Below are 17,492 nucleotides of genomic sequence, written 5' to 3'. Positions count from 1 at the left end.
GAAGTGTTGGTTCAAGTTTTCATTTGTTCACTATATAATTTTGAATGCCACCAACTAATATGTTTCAAACTTCCACATGGCCCAGTCAGTGTAATTAGGAGCTAGGAAAGATCCACATCTACCTGAGTTCTGGGAAATGGATGCATTATTCATGGTACATATTATACCACATAATGTCTATTCAATGAAGGTATTTTTAATTTTAAAGAGAAACGGGCTCTTTTAAATGACTTACTTGTGCTTGAAACATTCAGTGTTAACTCCAACCTTTCCATTTTCTCTAGGCAAATCAGGGAGAGACTGAAGAACCAAGTCAGTCAGATGAAGGAGCAAGTTCCTGATTTTACACCAGGCCTGGCAATTTTACAGGTATTACGACAGTGTATTTCCAGGAATATCTTCCTTTCCCAGCTTCTCAATAGCACTTCAGACAGCAAGCACTTCACACATCTCCTGCCTCTCTCCCTCCCTTCCTCCCTCCCTCCCTTCCTTCCATATACCTTTTCCGGCTCTCTCTGCAGGCTTCTCCTCTCAGCTCAGCAGGTAGACAAGTTGCTGTGTCCTGTCCCCTCTGCTTTCTCTGTGGGCACCTTTTCCCTGGTCCAATGTCTTTGACCTTTGGCCTTCGTATCCCTTTACACTTAAAAAAATTTTAAGACCTTAAGGAGTTTTTGTTTATATGGATTTACCATTGATATGTACTGTATTAGAAATGAAAATGTTTTTAAATATGTATACATTTTTAAATGTCAACAGTAAGCTTATTATATGTTAGCATGAGTAACATTCTTATGAAAAAAGAATTTCAAAAAAACAAAATTTAGGGGCGCCTGGGTGTTTCAGTGGGTTAAGTGGCCAACTTTAGCTCAGGTCGTGAGTTCGTGGTGGTGAGTTCGTGGTGCTGAGTTTGAGCCCCATGGCAGGCTCTGTGCTGACAGCTCAGAGCCTGGAGCCTGGTTTGGATTCTGTGTCTCCCTCTCTTTCTGTGCCTCTCCTGCTCATGCTCTGTTTCTCTCTCAAAAATAAATAAACATTTAAAAATCTAAAAAAAATTTAGTGAGAAGAGGGGCATGATTTAGCACTTTAGTATCTGGCTCCATAAAAGACCCCTGGATTCCCATCTGCTTCTGCATTCAACCTCTTGCTAGGTGTTGACTTGATTAAAATATGTAAAGAAAAACTGGTCTTATATAGATGGATAGTTGTAAAAGGGAAGAGGTGGGGTTTTTTGTTGTTGTTGTTGTTGTTTTTTTTGTAGTCTTCCCAGATAATTGTGGATACTCTTGTTACTACCACAGGACACAGTAAGATTTTATAGTTTAGTTGCACTGTGGAATCTGAAACTGTATCAGTGAACTCTCATGCCTGGTTACATCAAAAGCCACTGCTTTATGCTGCAGTTTGAATGGGTATTTACCCATGCTTGGTTTGTTTTGTCTTCATTCCTCATCTAGTAAATAATGGTTTACTGAATGATGCAGATCTTTGGAATGTTCACATGTTTCATTTTGCAATATAGAGAAAATCACAATCATTAGTATCACCAACCAACTTATCAGAAGAGTCTTTCATTATTGAGAAGTTTGTCAAGCTCGCAGAAGTGGATAAAAAACTTTTGATTTGGGGCACCTGGGTGGCTCAGTCGGTTAAGTGTCTGACTTCAGCTCAGGTCATGATCTCGTGGTTCATGAGTTCTCCCCGCATGGGGCTCTGTGCTGCCAGCTTAGAGCCTGGAACCTGCTTCAGATTCCGTGTCTCCCTCTCTCTCTGCTCCTCCCATGTGCACTCTCTCTCTCTCAAAAATAAATAAACATTAAAAAAACAAATTTCTGATTTTCCCTTGAAAGCTCAGATTTTACCATCGGCAACAAACACTATTAGCTATTTTCCGTGACGTAACAGGCTTGCTCTGTCCAGTTTTGAGAAAATATTTGCCAAATATTTAAGCATAAATAATCATTGTTTGTCAGCTGTTATTCTCAACTAAAGACAATGTCCCATGTAACACTGCTCAGTGGGCCCGGCTAAAGAGCACAGGGCTTTTCCTGGTGACAGCCGATTCTGTGTGAGCCACACGTGTCTGACGAGCCCTTCCCAGTTCCCAGCACAGGATATTAAAGACATGTATGTAAGCACTGAGGTTTAATAAAATTAATCATTTGTACTGTGTCATGGAGAGCACTTACCAGTGAAATTGGCACCTGTTTTTCCTGAGAGTGTGTGGCAGTGACCTGTGTAGTTTGGTGCCATTGCCTTGGTTCGTGCTAAGTCTCACCCTCCATTGCCTTTGCAGCCCCCATACAGATATGGAAAAGGCAAGTGACATCCTGGTGTCATTATAAAGTAGTTAGGCACTTGCAGGTCTTCTGAAAGTGTCTTGGGGCTCCCTCAAGAGTGGGTAACCTGCCCCAGATCTGGCAGTTTAACCTGACTCTCGATATCGGGTCTGGGTCAGTAACTTTTAAACCTGGGTTTCTTCTGAATTCTGGACTCTTTGTTTCTAGAGAAACTCTCATTTCCCTCCTTCTCTGATCTCCTTTGCTTATCTCCTTTGCTCCTCTTCCTCATTTTCCTGATACCTAAACCATTTGGATGTCTTAGGGTCCAGCCACAAAACCCCATTTCCACCTATTCCTTCCCTAAAGTGAGCTCAGCCGGTTCCAAACCAGGAGAGTCCTTCCTGAGTGAGGCCTCGGTCCAGGGTTTCTTCTGAGCTCCAGATTCATCCAGTAGGATGCCTTCAATAAATTGGTAAGAGGCCTTAAATAAATGTTTTGTCATGTGGACAGACGCACATTTGAAGGGTTGATTTGGAAGCCAATAACTTTGATTTGAAATTCCCTTCAGAGACGCCTGCCTCCTCACTTCACATTTCTGTGTGTGTCTCCGCATGTCATCATTGAACCCCTTGCTAAATTTCTGTTCCATGTTCATCAAGAATTCCGGAGTGAATAGTTCTGAAAGACTTCCCCCTATTGCTGTTCATTGCCCTGGAGGCCTTAGCCGAGAAGAAAAGCACACAAGGCCTGTGGGTTCTGCCTGGTGTGTTCTCGGCTGTGGTGGGTTTTTCCCTTCTTTGCAGATTAATGAGAATCAAAGGTATGTGGTGGGCATTCATTCACTGCACTCAGGAGACCAGTTATTTCTTGACTTATTCTTGTGAATTGTTTGTTGTTGGAAGAGTACATGTGGTAGGCAAGAACTCTATTTCTGTAAACGTTTGCAGAAGGTTTCAGAAGGGATTAAAAAAAAAATCCCAGTTATTAGCAACATTGTGATTTTTTTTCCTGTTTTTAAAATCGACTTCTGAACTTATATTTTAAATTTGCTGATTGCAAGGATTTTTGATACTTAAACACTGTTCTGTGCCTTGTCTTCCGTGTCGTTGCCAGTAGAACAGTGACAGAATATTTTAATCTCGCACTTCAGCACCGGAGTCTACCACATCTTTCCCCGATGCAGGGCTTACATATTATGTTGTGATCATGTCCCTGCTACCTTGGACCTCTTGTTTTTTTCCCTCCTGGTGACTGACACCATCTTCCCACATGCTCCCCCAGAAACCTGAGCTCTTCTCCTGAGGATCTCTCTCCCTCACTCTCTTAAGTCCCCTTAGCGAATATCTTGCTATTGATTGTGCCTCTCATAAGCTCTTTCAGTCAGTACTGCTCTCACCCTCTGGGGCCACGGCAGGCACCTGGTACAGGTTTTAGGCTTCTAATCTGGACCCTTCCAGTCTGTCTTCAGCTGCTACTGTGGGACCTATTCATGATCCATCCAGCCACCCCCACCCTGCCCTCCGCAGGAGTGACCGTACTGCCTAATCAGAGTGTCTGCTGTAGTCCCAATGCTTTGTGTGTATTTCTAGTTGCTCTGAGCTGCCTACTAGCCCTGCAAGCTGTGTCCCCTTATAGTCACAGTAACTGATGCTCACAGATCTTGGGTGCTTGCCCTAAACCACAGTCAGGAGATGCCTGCATCTGGGATGTGAACCCAGGTCTGTCTGTCTCTAAACCCCATTTGCTTTCCCTTTTTGTTTTCCTAATTCCTAGGCATTGCACTCAAGGATATTTGTGGTCTGGTCCAGGTATATACACCTAAAAGTTGGATTTTTTTTTTTTAAGAACAATGGACTGGTAACTTTCCAAAGAATGGAATACTTAAAGGAAATTAAGACGACTTTTCACAGTAAGAGATCAAATTGAGGCTGTTTTTCTATCCTTTTAGCACATAAAATATTAATTATTAATAATATCGTAGTTGCTTCCTACCAGGAATTATTCAGAGTGTTTTACATATAGTAACTCCTTCAGTCCTCACAAAAGACATGGACAAAACAATAAAATGAATAAACTCAACTGGTCTGAATATCTACAGAAGGTTCCTGAAGCAGAAAGAAAAATTAATGAATAGGCTAACACCCAAGAAATTTTAGGGTGTAAAACAGGGATCAGTAAACTGGGGCCCCATCCAAATGCTGTCCAATTTGGAAGAGGTTAAGAATGAATCAGAAGAATATATGACAGAGTATGTGGCCCCCAAAAGCTAAAATATACGCTGTCTGACCCTGTTTGCAGGAGATAGTTTGCAGACTGTTGGTATTGAAAAAAACAAAAAGTCCCTAACTTATTCTGGGATAGGATCTTTTTAGAATAATGTAATTCACCTTTTTCAAGGAAGAAATTAGCATTACTGATAAAATGCTTCAGTGATTTTCTTGATAAACTGTGAGGGGATTAAGATTTGTTCTCGGAAACCAGTCTTCCACCTACTCACTAGACTGTCAGTCAAGAATCTACTGTTCTTCAGCTAAACATACTTTCCGCATCTTAGTCTTCTGGTTGTGTAACCGTTTCCCCTAGAACATGTCCGTACCGAGAGTCTTTGGGTTGGCTTTTAGGAGGGCTTTTCCTTTGCACTAGGCTTACCCTAGAACTTTGATGCATGCTCATAACCATAACTGTTATGCTTTCTTTTTAAAACTGGTAGCAGTTTTGGAATTTTTTTTAAAGTTTCATTTTTAAAAAATGTGTAACTCATGAGACACCTTTGAATCCTGAGAACAAACTGAGGGCTGAAGAGGGATGGGGGAAGGGGAGGTGGTGGTCATGGAGGAGGGCACTTGTGGGGAAGAGCACTGGGTGTTATATGGAAACCAACTTGGTAATAAACTATCAAAAAATTTAAAGAAATGTGTATTTTTGAGAGAGAGAGAGAGAACAAAGGAGGGGCAGAGAGAGAAAGAGAGACTCTCAAGGGGGCTCTGCCTTGTCAGCACAGAGCCTGAGGCTGGGCAAGAGCTCATGAACTGTGAGATCATGACCTGAGTCGAAATCAGGAGTCGGACACTTACCCTTACCACCCAGCCAGGTGCCCCTAAAAGATTTCAGTATTAAGTAATCTCTACACTCAATCTGGAGCTCAGACTTACAACCCTGAGATCAAGAGTCAGTCGCTTACTCCACCATCTGAGCCAGCCAGGCGGCCCTGGTTTGGGAGTTATAGAAAAACTCTTTCAGAAATATGCAGACAGGAAACAGTTACCTGTAAAAGATCCAAACAGAAGACTTGAGACTGATCACTAGATGCCGAAGATAGCATCTCTGAAGGAAAATGTCGTGACTCCAGATTCAGCCAGGTAAATCCTGTCAAGGGCGAATGCAGCAGAAATATATTTTCAGATACACATAGATTCAGAAAAATGCCCGCATACCTTTTCTGGGAACGTGATTTAACGTTGCATTTCCGCTACCTGGGGGAGGTATGAAAATGAACTATAGAACAGAGAAATTGTGGTTTTAAAATGTCTGGCAGTGACTAGCAAAACCATTTAATCTCAGAATTGAGTTTAAATAACTAATTGCAGGGGCCCCTAGGTGGCACATTGTGGTTGCGCGTCCAGCTCTTGATTTCGGCTCAGGTCATGTCCCAGGGTTGTGGGACGGAGCCCCACTTCGGGCTCTGTGCTGAGCACGGAGGCTGCCTGGGATTCTCTCCCTCTCCCCTCCCCCGCCCCCTCCCCCCTGCACACACGCACCTGCTGTCTCTCTAAAATAACAAATAAATGAGGTTTAAATATTAATGAAAGTGTGAGGAACAACACGGTTGTGGTTGTGCTTGGAACCACTTCCTTCCCTACTTAGACGTAAGAATCCCAGAGTGTGTTCAGTGTGGGAACTGAGTCAGTGAGGGCAGAACTATAGGGGCAAGGAACACATACAGGAAATGACCGAAGAGGAAACAGGAGAGGCTCTGGAGTTCTGGGGATTCCCCCACAGGAAGCGGGTAGCCCAGAGGAAAAATCAGCTTCCCATCAAAGCCTTCACCTGACTCTTGATGTGCAGGCAGACCTAGAACTAAGAAGTGTCTATATGAGGGACTGTCGAAGCTCAGGGGAAGGCCTGGTTCCGTGACCCTGAGGAGAGCTTCCAGTAACCCCCTCAAATGACAAGGACCAGAAATACTCAACCTTCTTTCCATGCAGTTGTCCTGTTCAAAGGACTCCCAAGTCTGTTATGTGTGGTCTCACTGGACCTACCATTTTCCCCTTCTGCAGTTCTGGGAGAAACCAAACTTCCTGCCAATCAGATATATGACTGACAGTGAAAAAACCATAAATATGTTCCTGATCAGAGAAACCGAGGCAACAATGTGCGACCTGGCACGGTGTCAGAGGGTTTGCTGCTTCTGCACCACGCTTTCCTCTGTCTTGAGGGACTGCCCTTTGCCTTGCATAGGTGTCTCTCCGAGCGAGCCCAAATTAGCTCCACCCCAGCTGGTTTCTCTTCTCTGTGTAGCTGGGCAAGAGAATTTTCCGCTGCCCCTGGGAGGGGGGGGGGCGGGACAGGGGATACAGAATATACCTTCTGGGTTTTCCTGGCCCCCACAGCTCTGGTGTTTTTCTTATCTGAGGACAGTTCAGGCCTCCGTGCTCTGTTCTGGTATCGTGGCTCCAAGGCAGATGCAGATGTCCCCTCCTTTTTTTTTTTTTTTTTTTTTGGATCTTGTGGCTTTTTCAGTGGGATCAGGTGGGATCCCTTGTTTGGGGCAGGGTTGGTAACACCACCTGTGTGTGTATCGCCATTCTGCCCCAACATTCTCTTATTCTCCTGTGAAGTTCTCTGCAACATGAGTCTCATGATTAAACATTCTTTTTATCAAAACTAAAATTTTAGAAGCTTTTCTGTACACTTTGCCTTTCCTTGATCGTCTGATTTGCATGTATTTATTATTCTAGGTTGGCGACAGAGATGATTCTAATCTTTATATAAATGTGAAGCTGAAGGCTGCGGAAGAGGTAAAGCCCGGATCAGCAGTGCCATCACCCCCAGCCCACCCCCACCCCAGGTCTTGTTGGTGACCCCGTGCCCTCTGTGCCCCTCCCTCTAAAAACTTTCATTGCCCATAGCAGACGTGATTTATTTTGCAAGTCAGAAATGCAGGGCTGAAGCTGCAGCCTCTGGTTTACCCTTGGATGATTTTGAATCCATGATCTGCTGACTTCCCAAAGAGCAGGAACAGTGGATATGAAATTGCTTAAGTGCAGTGGTGACAATGAGCAAGTAAAGGATGAATGGGTCAAAGTGAAAGATTCATTCTTCAGAAGATACGGGGGTGTGGGGCACCTGGGTAGCTCAGTTAGTTAAGCAATGAAACGTTTGACTCTTGATTTCAGCTCAGGTCATGATCTCACGGTTCTCAAGATCAAGACCATGTTGGGCTCTGCCCTAGCATTGTAGAGCTTGTTTAGGATTCTCTCTCTCCCCCTTTCGCTCTGCCCCTCCCCCTCTCACATGTGTATGTAGGCATGCACACATGCACGCTCTCTCTCTTTAAATCAACAAACAAAAATGAACATACAAGGGTGAAATAGTGCCTAAGGCCGCCTGATTTGTACTAGTCATATTGGTTAAAAGAAATGGCCCCATATCTGATGTTCTCTTGCCTGTTTCAAATGTTCATTTTTGCAGATTGGGATCAAAGCCACACACATTAAGTTACCAAGAACAGCCACAGAATCCGAGGTGAGCTGTGAGGAATCGATTGTTAATTGGGACAGCTAAAGTGCTTTCATCTCTGGTCTTTGGTTTAGGGGAATTTTAGGGATTGGTCCATTGACCTTATGAAAGACCTCGAGGTAATTCTTTCTTTGCAGACTCCACTTCCAGAAAAGTTTTGAAAACATGCAGAGTAAATGGTGCCATCCTAGGGTATGGCTGTGTGTACTCAGTGTGTGATTGCCGTGTCCTTTGCTTCCAACCCCATGCAGAGTTCACTACAGACCGATCCCGGGCTTGTAGCTGTGTGCCTTTTAAGAACCAAATGTGTATTCCATTTAGATGATGTTCAAGAATAGGCTGAACGGGTCATCAGTGATTAAAGCCAGAACTGTAGTTGCCTGAGGTGCAGGGGGTAACTGGGAAGGGACAGGAGGGAGAAAGAACTTTCTGAGGTGATGGAAATCTTCTACGTCTGCACTGTTCAGTGGGGTAGCTGCTAGCCCCACATGGCCGTTTAATTAGAATGAAACGAAATGTAAAATTCAAATCCTTGATTGTGCTAGCCACGTTTCAAGTATTCGGCAGCCATTCCTGTGCGGTAAAGTGCACATTATAGAACATTTCTGTCATCACAGATCTTGGTTTGTTTGACTAACATGGCTATTCCTATTGAAGTTCTTCGCTCTTCCTCGATGACCTTCTTAGCAGACACTGGAGATTACATTTGGTGTTAGAATTGCTCTCAGGTTCAAGGGGAGGTACATCTTAAGAGGACTACAGTTAAACTCCTGGGGGAAAGTAGGGCAACCAAAAAGTGTTTCTCCACCTTTTTGGTTTCTGTGTGTTATACCAATTGTGTGCGCTGTTACTTTTAGGTGTTAAGGTACGTTACATCGTTGAATGAAGACCCCACTGTACACGGTTTCATAGTGCAGCTACCTTTGGATTCAGAGAATCCCATTAACACTGAAGCAGTGGTCAATGCTATTGTACCCGAAAAGGATGTGGATGGGTGAGTGTGCCTTGGCTCTCTGTATCATGTTGCATGATTCCAATTATATTTCTGTCTCAAGAACAAACCATATGTGCTTCTAGAGAGTAAAGACGTCTAATTATCTTTATTTCTCCCTTCATTGCTTTCATTGTTTCAGATTGACTAGCATCAGTGCTGGAAAACTTGCTAGAGGTGACCTCCATGACTGTTTCATCCCTTGTACACCTAAAGGATGCTTGGAACTCATCAAAGAGACAGGTAGAAACAAATGAATGAAAACAAAGCACCATTTCTTGGGCCTGGTCTTGACCCATGGAGGTAAGGGGGAGGTGCACTAGGCCCTAAATGAATGGACTTGATTGGCACAAGGACCTGTCAGCTGGGAACTTTACCTAAATTCTCAATTTTCTCGACAGCTCTGTGGACTAGGTACTATTACCGTTTAACAGCTTGAGGAAACAGGCTCAGAGAGATGTGTAACTTGTCCAAGTGGCAGCAGAGTCAAGATGTGAATTCAGGGTTATTTGAGTTCAAAGAAATTTATTTCTGTTTGTTTTTTGTTTTTATTCTTTTTTGTCTTCTTTCTCTAAGAAGTTTACTTTTTATGGAAAAGTAACTTATAGAGTAGTAAGAATTCAGACAAAGCGAAAAGTCCTAACCCCCAACATGGGCCTTGAGTCTCCGTAATAGTTTGAGGACTCGACAGATGGCTGGAAACAGATCTCTTGAACAGTTGGCCATATTACCCCACTACCTAGTCAACATCTTGGTATTTTAATTTCATCGTGAACACTTTCCACAGAGGTTATTTTTTACAAGGAAATGTGTCCTATTTAAAGGAAGTGGATCAGAAGTTTCAAGTGGGAAATGCTGGCCAACGTATATGAATATTTTCTGTGGTTGGCAAGACAAGGTTAAGCTATACGCCTCAGGACAGCTCTTACTGTTCAGTCCCCCAGGTCCATTTATGCTCCAAAGCATAGTTAGCAAACAGTGCATTACAGCCTCACAGAAGCAAATCCCGTGAGCCACAGCAGCTTATTTGCCCTACTGCAGCTTCAGGTCCTTCTCTGAATCCTAGAAAGTCTATAATAAGGTTCCCTTTAAACATCTCAGACCTTGAGGGCTTTACTTCTAGATGTTCATGATGTTAGCATTACACAGAAGCTTATCTTTTTTAATAAAAGTAATGTTATTCAAGAAGCACAATTTAAACACAAGCCACCTTAAATAAGTCCCCTTGAACTGGGCTGGGTAGAGGAGCTCAGGGGGAGACTTTAGGATCTTATCCCTGCTTTCTTCTTGTGGTAGCTCATTCTTGGGCTCTCCTTGGTTGCCCTGAGCAGTTCTAGCCTTATGCCTGACAGTTGCACAACTAGATCTCATTGGCCAGGGACAGAAATGTGAGTGAGGGGCGCCTGGGTGGCTCATTCTGTTAAGCATCTAATTTTTTTAAATTAATTAATTTTTTTTTAATGTTTGTTTATTTTTGAGAGAAAGTGGGGGAAGGGCAGAGAGAGAGGGAGACACAGAATCCAAAGCAGGCTCCAGGCTCTGAGCTGTCAGCACAGAGCCCGATGCAGCTCAAGAAACACAAGATCATGACCTGAGCTGAAGTCAGACACTTAACCAGCTGAGCCACCCAGGCCCCCCTAGCATCTGACTCTTGATTTTAGCTCAGGTCACGATCTCACAGTTTGTGGGTTTGAGCTGCATATCGGGCTCTGTGCTGACTCATGGAACCTGCTTAGGATTCTCTGTCTTTCTCCTTGTCTCTCTCTGCCCCTCTCGATTGTGTGCATGCTCTCTTTCTCTCTCTAAAAATAAATAAATAAAATGTTAAAACAAAAACAAAAAAAGGAAAGATGTGGGTAAGCACCCAGACCATCTCCTTTACTGAGGAGAGTATGTCAGTCCCGAAAAGGACATTGGGGTAGTGCCCGAAGAATGGATGCTGAGTCATCAAAAAGAAAGCTTTCTGCTACATTTAAAGTTCCCCTTTATCACTTCCCTGCAAATAACCCTGTGGGTCAGGCCCTATGCCAGAAGAGAAATTTGGATGAGGAACTACATAAATAAACTTACCAGAGCTGGAAAGAAATTACTAATACTCCTCTAATTTCCTTTGCTTCCATCCAGCACATCACATGTACCCCATTTGTTATAACTGTTTTTCCCATGTAATTAAATCTACTGTCTTCCATCTGGCTGTTTAGCTGTATGTCAGGGTCTCTTTCTTCTTTGAGTGTAGGTTTTCTTCCCACTCTCCTATGACTCAATGAATGGATCTTGGCTTAGGCAGCTCCCCAAAACCCACAGCAAGAAGGACACAGTACATGTCCCAGTTTGCAGCTGAAACCCTAGAACTGAGACTCTTACTGCCAAAGAAGGGGTGTTTTTAGGAAAATTTCTGTTTGATGCCCAGAACCCCATGTTTGCGCACTTGTTCTGAATTTTCCCACTCAGGCGGTGCACTCTGACTCACCCCGGTTGTTCTTTCAGGGGTGCAGATTGCTGGAAGGCACGCCGTGGTGGTCGGGCGCAGTAAGATCGTTGGTGCGCCCATGCATGACCTGCTCCTGTGGAACCATGCCACAGTCACCACCTGCCACTCCAAGACTGTCAACCTAGGCGAGGAGGTAAGGGGCCTGCAGCGGAGTGGACGAGTTCTGCGTGTGTGCCTGGATGCACACGTGTGCGATCCGTGTTCTCACCTGGTCTAAGTGCAGAAACTGCCATGTACTTGGTTTTACTTCGTTCAGTACCTCATTTAACTCCTATTGATTCTTGTCTCATTTTACGTGATGAAGAAACAAATTCTACTTAAAACCTTGCCCAAGTTATACAGATTTTGTTCTGATATTATTCTTTCTATACCAGTCAGCCTTACAGGAAGGTAGGAATTCTCAGTACAGAAACTGGGATGGATCCCAGCAGCTAGATGGCAGATGTGTGACACACCTCCCCAGAGGAGAAGGTGCTCCGGAGAGGGGGGTGGACAGTGGTCCCATGGCCTCGGTCACGTCTTGTTCTTGACCCTGCATCAGATCCCAGAGCCTAAGAATTCTCACCTGTTCCTATCCCAGCTGACAGCAGACCTTTTCTTTCTTTCTTTCTTTCTTTCTTTTTTCCTTTCTTTCTTTCTTTATTTTTAACATTTATTTATTTTTGAGAGACAGAAAGACAGATCATGAGCAGGGGAGGGGCAGAGAGAGATGGACACACAGAATTGGAAGCAGGCTCTAGGCTAAGAGCTGCCAGCACAGAGCCTGACGTGGGGCTGGAACCCACAAACTGTGAGACCATGACCTGAGCCAAAGTTGGACGCTCAACTGACTGAGCCACCCAGGTGCCCCGCCGCCTTCTCTTTTAATCCTCCCGAAGCAGAGCTCTGCGGGAGGTGCTGGTCCCCATACTGCATAGGAGAGGGGGCACGCTTCCAATGCCACATAATTTAGAGCAGGGTCTGTGGGTCCAGGCCAGCGCTCCTCCCTGCCCACTGCGTCTTCATCATGTTCCCCATTCGGGAAGATTTTATTAACGGGGAGTACTTCAGCTCATGGAGGAATGAGCCCAGCATAGGAACTGTCAGAGATTGCATGTGGTCCGCATAAAATAGCTGAAGACAATGAACAGGTTCATACAAAGCTCAGGGATGTCTGTTCTACATCTAGATTTTTATTTATTTGTTTTATGTCTCACTGTAACTTCTGAAGTCAAAACCCTCTTTCCCTAGGTAAATAAAGGTGACATCCTGGTGGTTGCAACTGGTCAGCCAGAAATGGTAAAAGGGGAGTGGATCAAGCCTGGGGCAATAGTCATCGACTGTGGGATCAATTATATCCCAGGTGAGTGCCGCTGCAGGACGAAGGTGGTGGGGAGGACCGAGGAAGACATCTAGGTCATCAAGTGAAACTATGTGAGAACCCCTTGTCCCGTTTCAGGCATGAAGTGCTAAGGTTCAGAGCAAGTGTCCGGAGACGGTGAGGTTAGCCACTGGGCCGTGCATTTCCTGAGACAACTTTGTCTAAGGAGAGGGGGCACGAGGGGGATCTCAGAGTCAGAGGGCAGAGATCGCCCTTTATTCTTAACAAAGGATGGGTGGATTTAAAATATAATGCAGTCTTTGCGGAATGCTCGGTGCCTCCGGAAGAGGGGCTCAGTTTGCCAAGACTCTAGGGGGAGAGCTTTACTACGAAGACTTGGACCCAGACCCTTCCAGGCAGGGAGAATAAAGCCAGCACGTTGTCGTTCCCACCCAGTTGTTCCCTGTGTCAGCTCTGTTTTCATGTATCAGAAATTTTCCCTCTCTTCTGTTTTTGGTGTCACCAGTGAGTGTTACTCTGTCACGTGGCCGCACCGCTGTGTGTCGCTTCCTGGCCTCCCCCCGCCAGCTGGCCCTCATGCACATCCACCTGCGAGTCCTTCCATGTTGGACCCTCTTCCTCCCACGTTACTTGTCAAGCTCCATAGCCCCACCCTTGTTTCAGCCACCTTGGTGGCCTTTTTTTTTTTATTAAAAAAGTTGTTTTTAACCTTTATTTATTATTGAGAAACAGAGAGAGCGAGGAGAGGGGGGCAGAGAGAGAGGGAGACGTAGAATCTGAAGCAGGCTCCAGGCCCCAAGCCCTTGATGCGGGGTTCAAACTCGAAGACCATGAGATCATGACGTGAGCAGAAGTCGGACACTTAACCAACAGAGCCACCGAGGGGCCCCATGGTGGCCTTCTATCTCACGCCGCCTTGTGAACGCCTGTCTTCGCCTGTTGCAGAGCAGACCACGTGCCCTTCTCTGCACATGCCTTGCTTGTCCTTGGCAGCTTCTGTCACTGTGTCCTCCATGTAGTCTGCGGTTCCCTCACCACGAAGTTTGCAAATTCTGACAGGACGATACAGTGAATAAGTTTATATGTGCCTCGTAGATTCAAGAAAGGAAACGTCTTTAATCAGGCAGCTGTTTCTGTGCATCACACACCAGTGTGGCCTTGGGCTGCGTGATCGGAAAAGCTCCACTTTGATCTTCAGTTTAAGCTACTTCCTGCCTATCTCTCCTTCTTTTGAAAATCCTTCTCTCGCTCTCCCTCCCACAGAACTTGGTGGCTCTTTATTGTGTGGGGCGTCCTGTGCTGTCCCCCACCTTGGGCCCTGGTCTGCAGTTCCTTGTCTAGCTTTATGCCTTCTGACTGCTGGCACTCACACCTGTTGAATTGTTGAAGGGAGTTACAGCAAGAGTATCGGGTTGGGTTTTTTTTTTCCCCTTCCCATCTCAAGTTTGAAACATAGACACTAAGCTGCCAGGAACATTAGTCACTGTCAAGCCTTCACCATTTTTAACCTCCCTCCCACTCTCCCTACCATGCTTTTAAGACAGTAGCTCATAATTGATCACTCATTTTCCTGTAGTGTAATTATCTAATGGGTGATAAAGACATTGCGCTCCTACAACTCCTCACTTTGAGACTTGTGATATGACATTCAAGCCCATTCTGTTTAAAACCTTGCATCTTCTGTATCATATTTCTGCTTTTGGCATTTTTTTTGGTTGGGGGGGGTGGTGTTGACTAGATTTGAGAGATGGAGGAAAAAAAGCCTGGGTAGGAATCTTGAGTTTACAGATAGATATGAAATGTTGAAGTAAACATGAAACCCCCATCCTGTTCACATTTATTCTTCACATCAATGGCTAAGTATGAATAAGAGCAAATTCATATCTGGTCAGCTGTGTTTTTACTGATCTGGGGCATTTAGTAAATAAGTTTTGATAAGGCTGGATTTTATTGGTAACTTCTCAAATTGTCTTTAGTAAGCCAAGCAGGAAGACTGCTTTTATGTGTTTCTCTTACATGTACTTTCTACTTTGCACTTGAATCTTTAAAAGTATTCCTTTTTTTCCTTGGAAAAAAAAAACGTAATTCATTCTTAATTTGGCAAATGTCTTAGGATATTATCCCTGATTGGACCATGCAAATGATTTTTTTTCTTTAAATTTTTTTTGAGAGAAAAAGAGCATGAGGAGGGGAAGGGGCGGAGAGAGAGGGAGAGAGGGAGAGAGGGAGAGAGGGAGAGAGGGAGAGAGAGAGAGAGAGAGAGAGAGAGAGAGAGAGAGAGAGAGAGAATGAGAATGAGAATCCCAAGCAGGCTTTGCACTGTCAGTGTAGAGCCTGACATGGGACCTGATCCCACAAACCATGCAATCTTGACTTGAGCCAAAGTCAAGAGCCAAACCGATGCCCAACAGACCAAGCCACCCAGATGCCCTGCAAATGATGTAAGTAATCAAAATATAAGTCAAGATATGGTCCCGTTACAGAACATGATGCCTTGAAAATGAACATTTGCAAAGAATAGTATTTAGTTCCTCTAGTCCACCCACTGGTCTGTATCTCAGTGATTGGGTTTTGTACCTATAATTCGCAAGAAAGAGAAATTCTAGGGCTCAGGTAAATAACCAGAATGTTTATTGGTTATTGAAGCCATACACTTAGTTTGAGAAGTGATCACTTTTTTTCTACTGACTATATCATACTTCACACAAAACACTAGACATATGCCAGAGGGCACTCAGGCCAACCCTAACCGTGCTTGATTCAGGGCAAGGCTCAGCTCAGCTCGTGTGGTGGTTGTGCATTGACCGATATGTCTCCTATATATGGAGACATTAAAACGACCAGCGTGAATACGTAGAAAGAGGAGCGGGGCATTTTACACTAATGTCTGGGTTAGACTATTGAAACCTGCACCATGGCTCTTAGCCGTAGCTCCTGGCACTTTGAAATGACTATAGGGTTCTGAGAACGCATGTTCTGTGTTAGCTTGCTTCATAATCTAGAAACCTGAAACTATCGCGAGGAGAGGTATGCTCCAGCTCCTTAGAGTGCATATGGAAAATACCCTATGTATCTAGGATGGGGCGAGAAACCCTTACATTTAGAGAATGCTTTTTTTTTTAATTTTTTTTTAATGTTTATGGATTCCTGAAAGAGAGTGCAGGAAGGAGGGGGCGGGGAGACACAGAATCTGAAGCAGGCTCCAGGCTCTGAGCTGTCAGCAGAGAGCCCGATGCGAGGCTCAAACTCATGAACTGTGAGATCATGACCTGAGCGGAAGTCGGACGCTTAACCGACTGAGCCACCCAGGTGCTCCAAAAGAATGCTTTTTCAGTTTCAAGAATGCACAGATTTCTCACTTGATTCTCAGCAAGCTTGTGAAATAGGTAGTGTCAGTCTTTTACAATCTTTGGACTGTTGGTCAGTAAGGAGCCCACAGAGGCTAAGGATTGGCAGTTGGTAGAAGAGCTGATTCTAGAACTTAGATCTCTTTCAGTCTGACTTTTGGCTATACCTTAAAGTTTACTGTCTCGGTTGTGGTGATCTGATCAAACAGAAGGGGTGAAATGGCGAAGATCCTCCCAGATCCTGCCTCGGGAGGGAGCCTTAGAGCCGCAGGGTCTAGCCCTGTCCCCCAGCCCCTCCTGGAAGTGCACTGAAGCCAAGTCTAGGAGGTACTTTGTGTGAGTGAGCAGTGATGCATCACTGGGTTTTGTTCTCTTGAATAGCTATTCTTTGCTGGTGAGATTTGTAGTTGTTCTTGTTTCCTTTTAAGGGAAGTGTAATTATATTCTTTGCCTTTTGCATACATTTAAGTAGCTGCTTGTCTTTGAATTGGATGTTGAATTGTTCCTCCAGCTCACGCATGGAGCTTACAAAGTGCTGACAGTTGCTGTAGAAACGGTATCTGGCAGCTGTGACATAGTTGGAGCTCTGTGCACCAAAAAAATTCCTTTGTAGGCCTTGGCAGATTAACATTTTAAAAGGTGCTCATTACATACTGGGTAGTTGGTTTTAAGAATAAAAAACAGTTGGTATTTTATTTGCCACATGACTGCAAAAGGATTCTCCTGGTTCTGAAAAACCACCTCAGCATCTTGTGAATTTTTGCAGGTGTAATAAGTTTCTACCTAGAAATTAGCAAACACCTGTCATCTATAGCTTTTTTGTAAAATAGATGCTTGAGCCTGATCGAAATGTACACCCTCAACTCTACTTAGTTTTGGGTGCAAGCAATCACTTACCTTGGAAACAAACACCAAGATTGCAATTCTGAGACCTTACTTTGTTCTTTTTCCCCTTGACCAGATGATACAAAACCAAATGGGAGAAAAGTTGTGGGTGATGTGGCATACAATGAGGCCAAAGAGAGGGCAGGCTTCATCACTCCTGTTCCTGGCGGTGTGGGGCCCATGACGGTGGCGATGCTAATGCAGGTGCGTGTAAATAAAAGTTTCTGCACTGGAGTTTGGCTGGACTTAATGCGATTAAGAAAAAGTTGCATTAGTAGGGGAAAGTAGGGAGGGCATACTGGAATTTACTTTGGGGTATCAGAACCTCAGGAAAAGGAAAGCACAAACACGCAACTTTGCTAAGTGCACTTTACCTTGCTTGCTCTTTTTCATACACACACCAGCTGAAATGGAGGGAGCCCGGGGCACTTTAGCGGCA

At 44.4% G+C, this 17,492-nt stretch overlaps 1 protein-coding gene across 1 annotated transcript in view; it reads left to right on the top strand.

Moving 5' to 3' along the window:
• MTHFD1 (methylenetetrahydrofolate dehydrogenase, cyclohydrolase and formyltetrahydrofolate synthetase 1) overlaps positions 1 to 17,492 on the top strand; it is a 61,900-nt gene that overhangs the window by 16,692 nt on the left and 27,716 nt on the right. Inside the window, exons 2-9 of the mRNA XM_029951686.1 lie at positions 285 to 369; positions 7,238 to 7,297; positions 7,971 to 8,024; positions 8,876 to 9,012; positions 9,152 to 9,252; positions 11,497 to 11,633; positions 12,731 to 12,842; positions 17,130 to 17,257. Coding sequence (XP_029807546.1) covers positions 285 to 369; positions 7,238 to 7,297; positions 7,971 to 8,024; positions 8,876 to 9,012; positions 9,152 to 9,252; positions 11,497 to 11,633; positions 12,731 to 12,842; positions 17,130 to 17,257 — 814 coding nt within the window. The remainder of the gene's footprint in view (positions 1 to 284; positions 370 to 7,237; positions 7,298 to 7,970; positions 8,025 to 8,875; positions 9,013 to 9,151; positions 9,253 to 11,496; positions 11,634 to 12,730; positions 12,843 to 17,129; positions 17,258 to 17,492) is intronic.

Source organism: Suricata suricatta, chromosome 9 (assembly GCF_006229205.1).
Source record: "Suricata suricatta isolate VVHF042 chromosome 9, meerkat_22Aug2017_6uvM2_HiC, whole genome shotgun sequence".
Classification (NCBI taxonomy): Eukaryota; Metazoa; Chordata; class Mammalia; order Carnivora; family Herpestidae; genus Suricata; species Suricata suricatta.
This window is presented reverse-complemented; position numbering and strand designations above follow the sequence as displayed.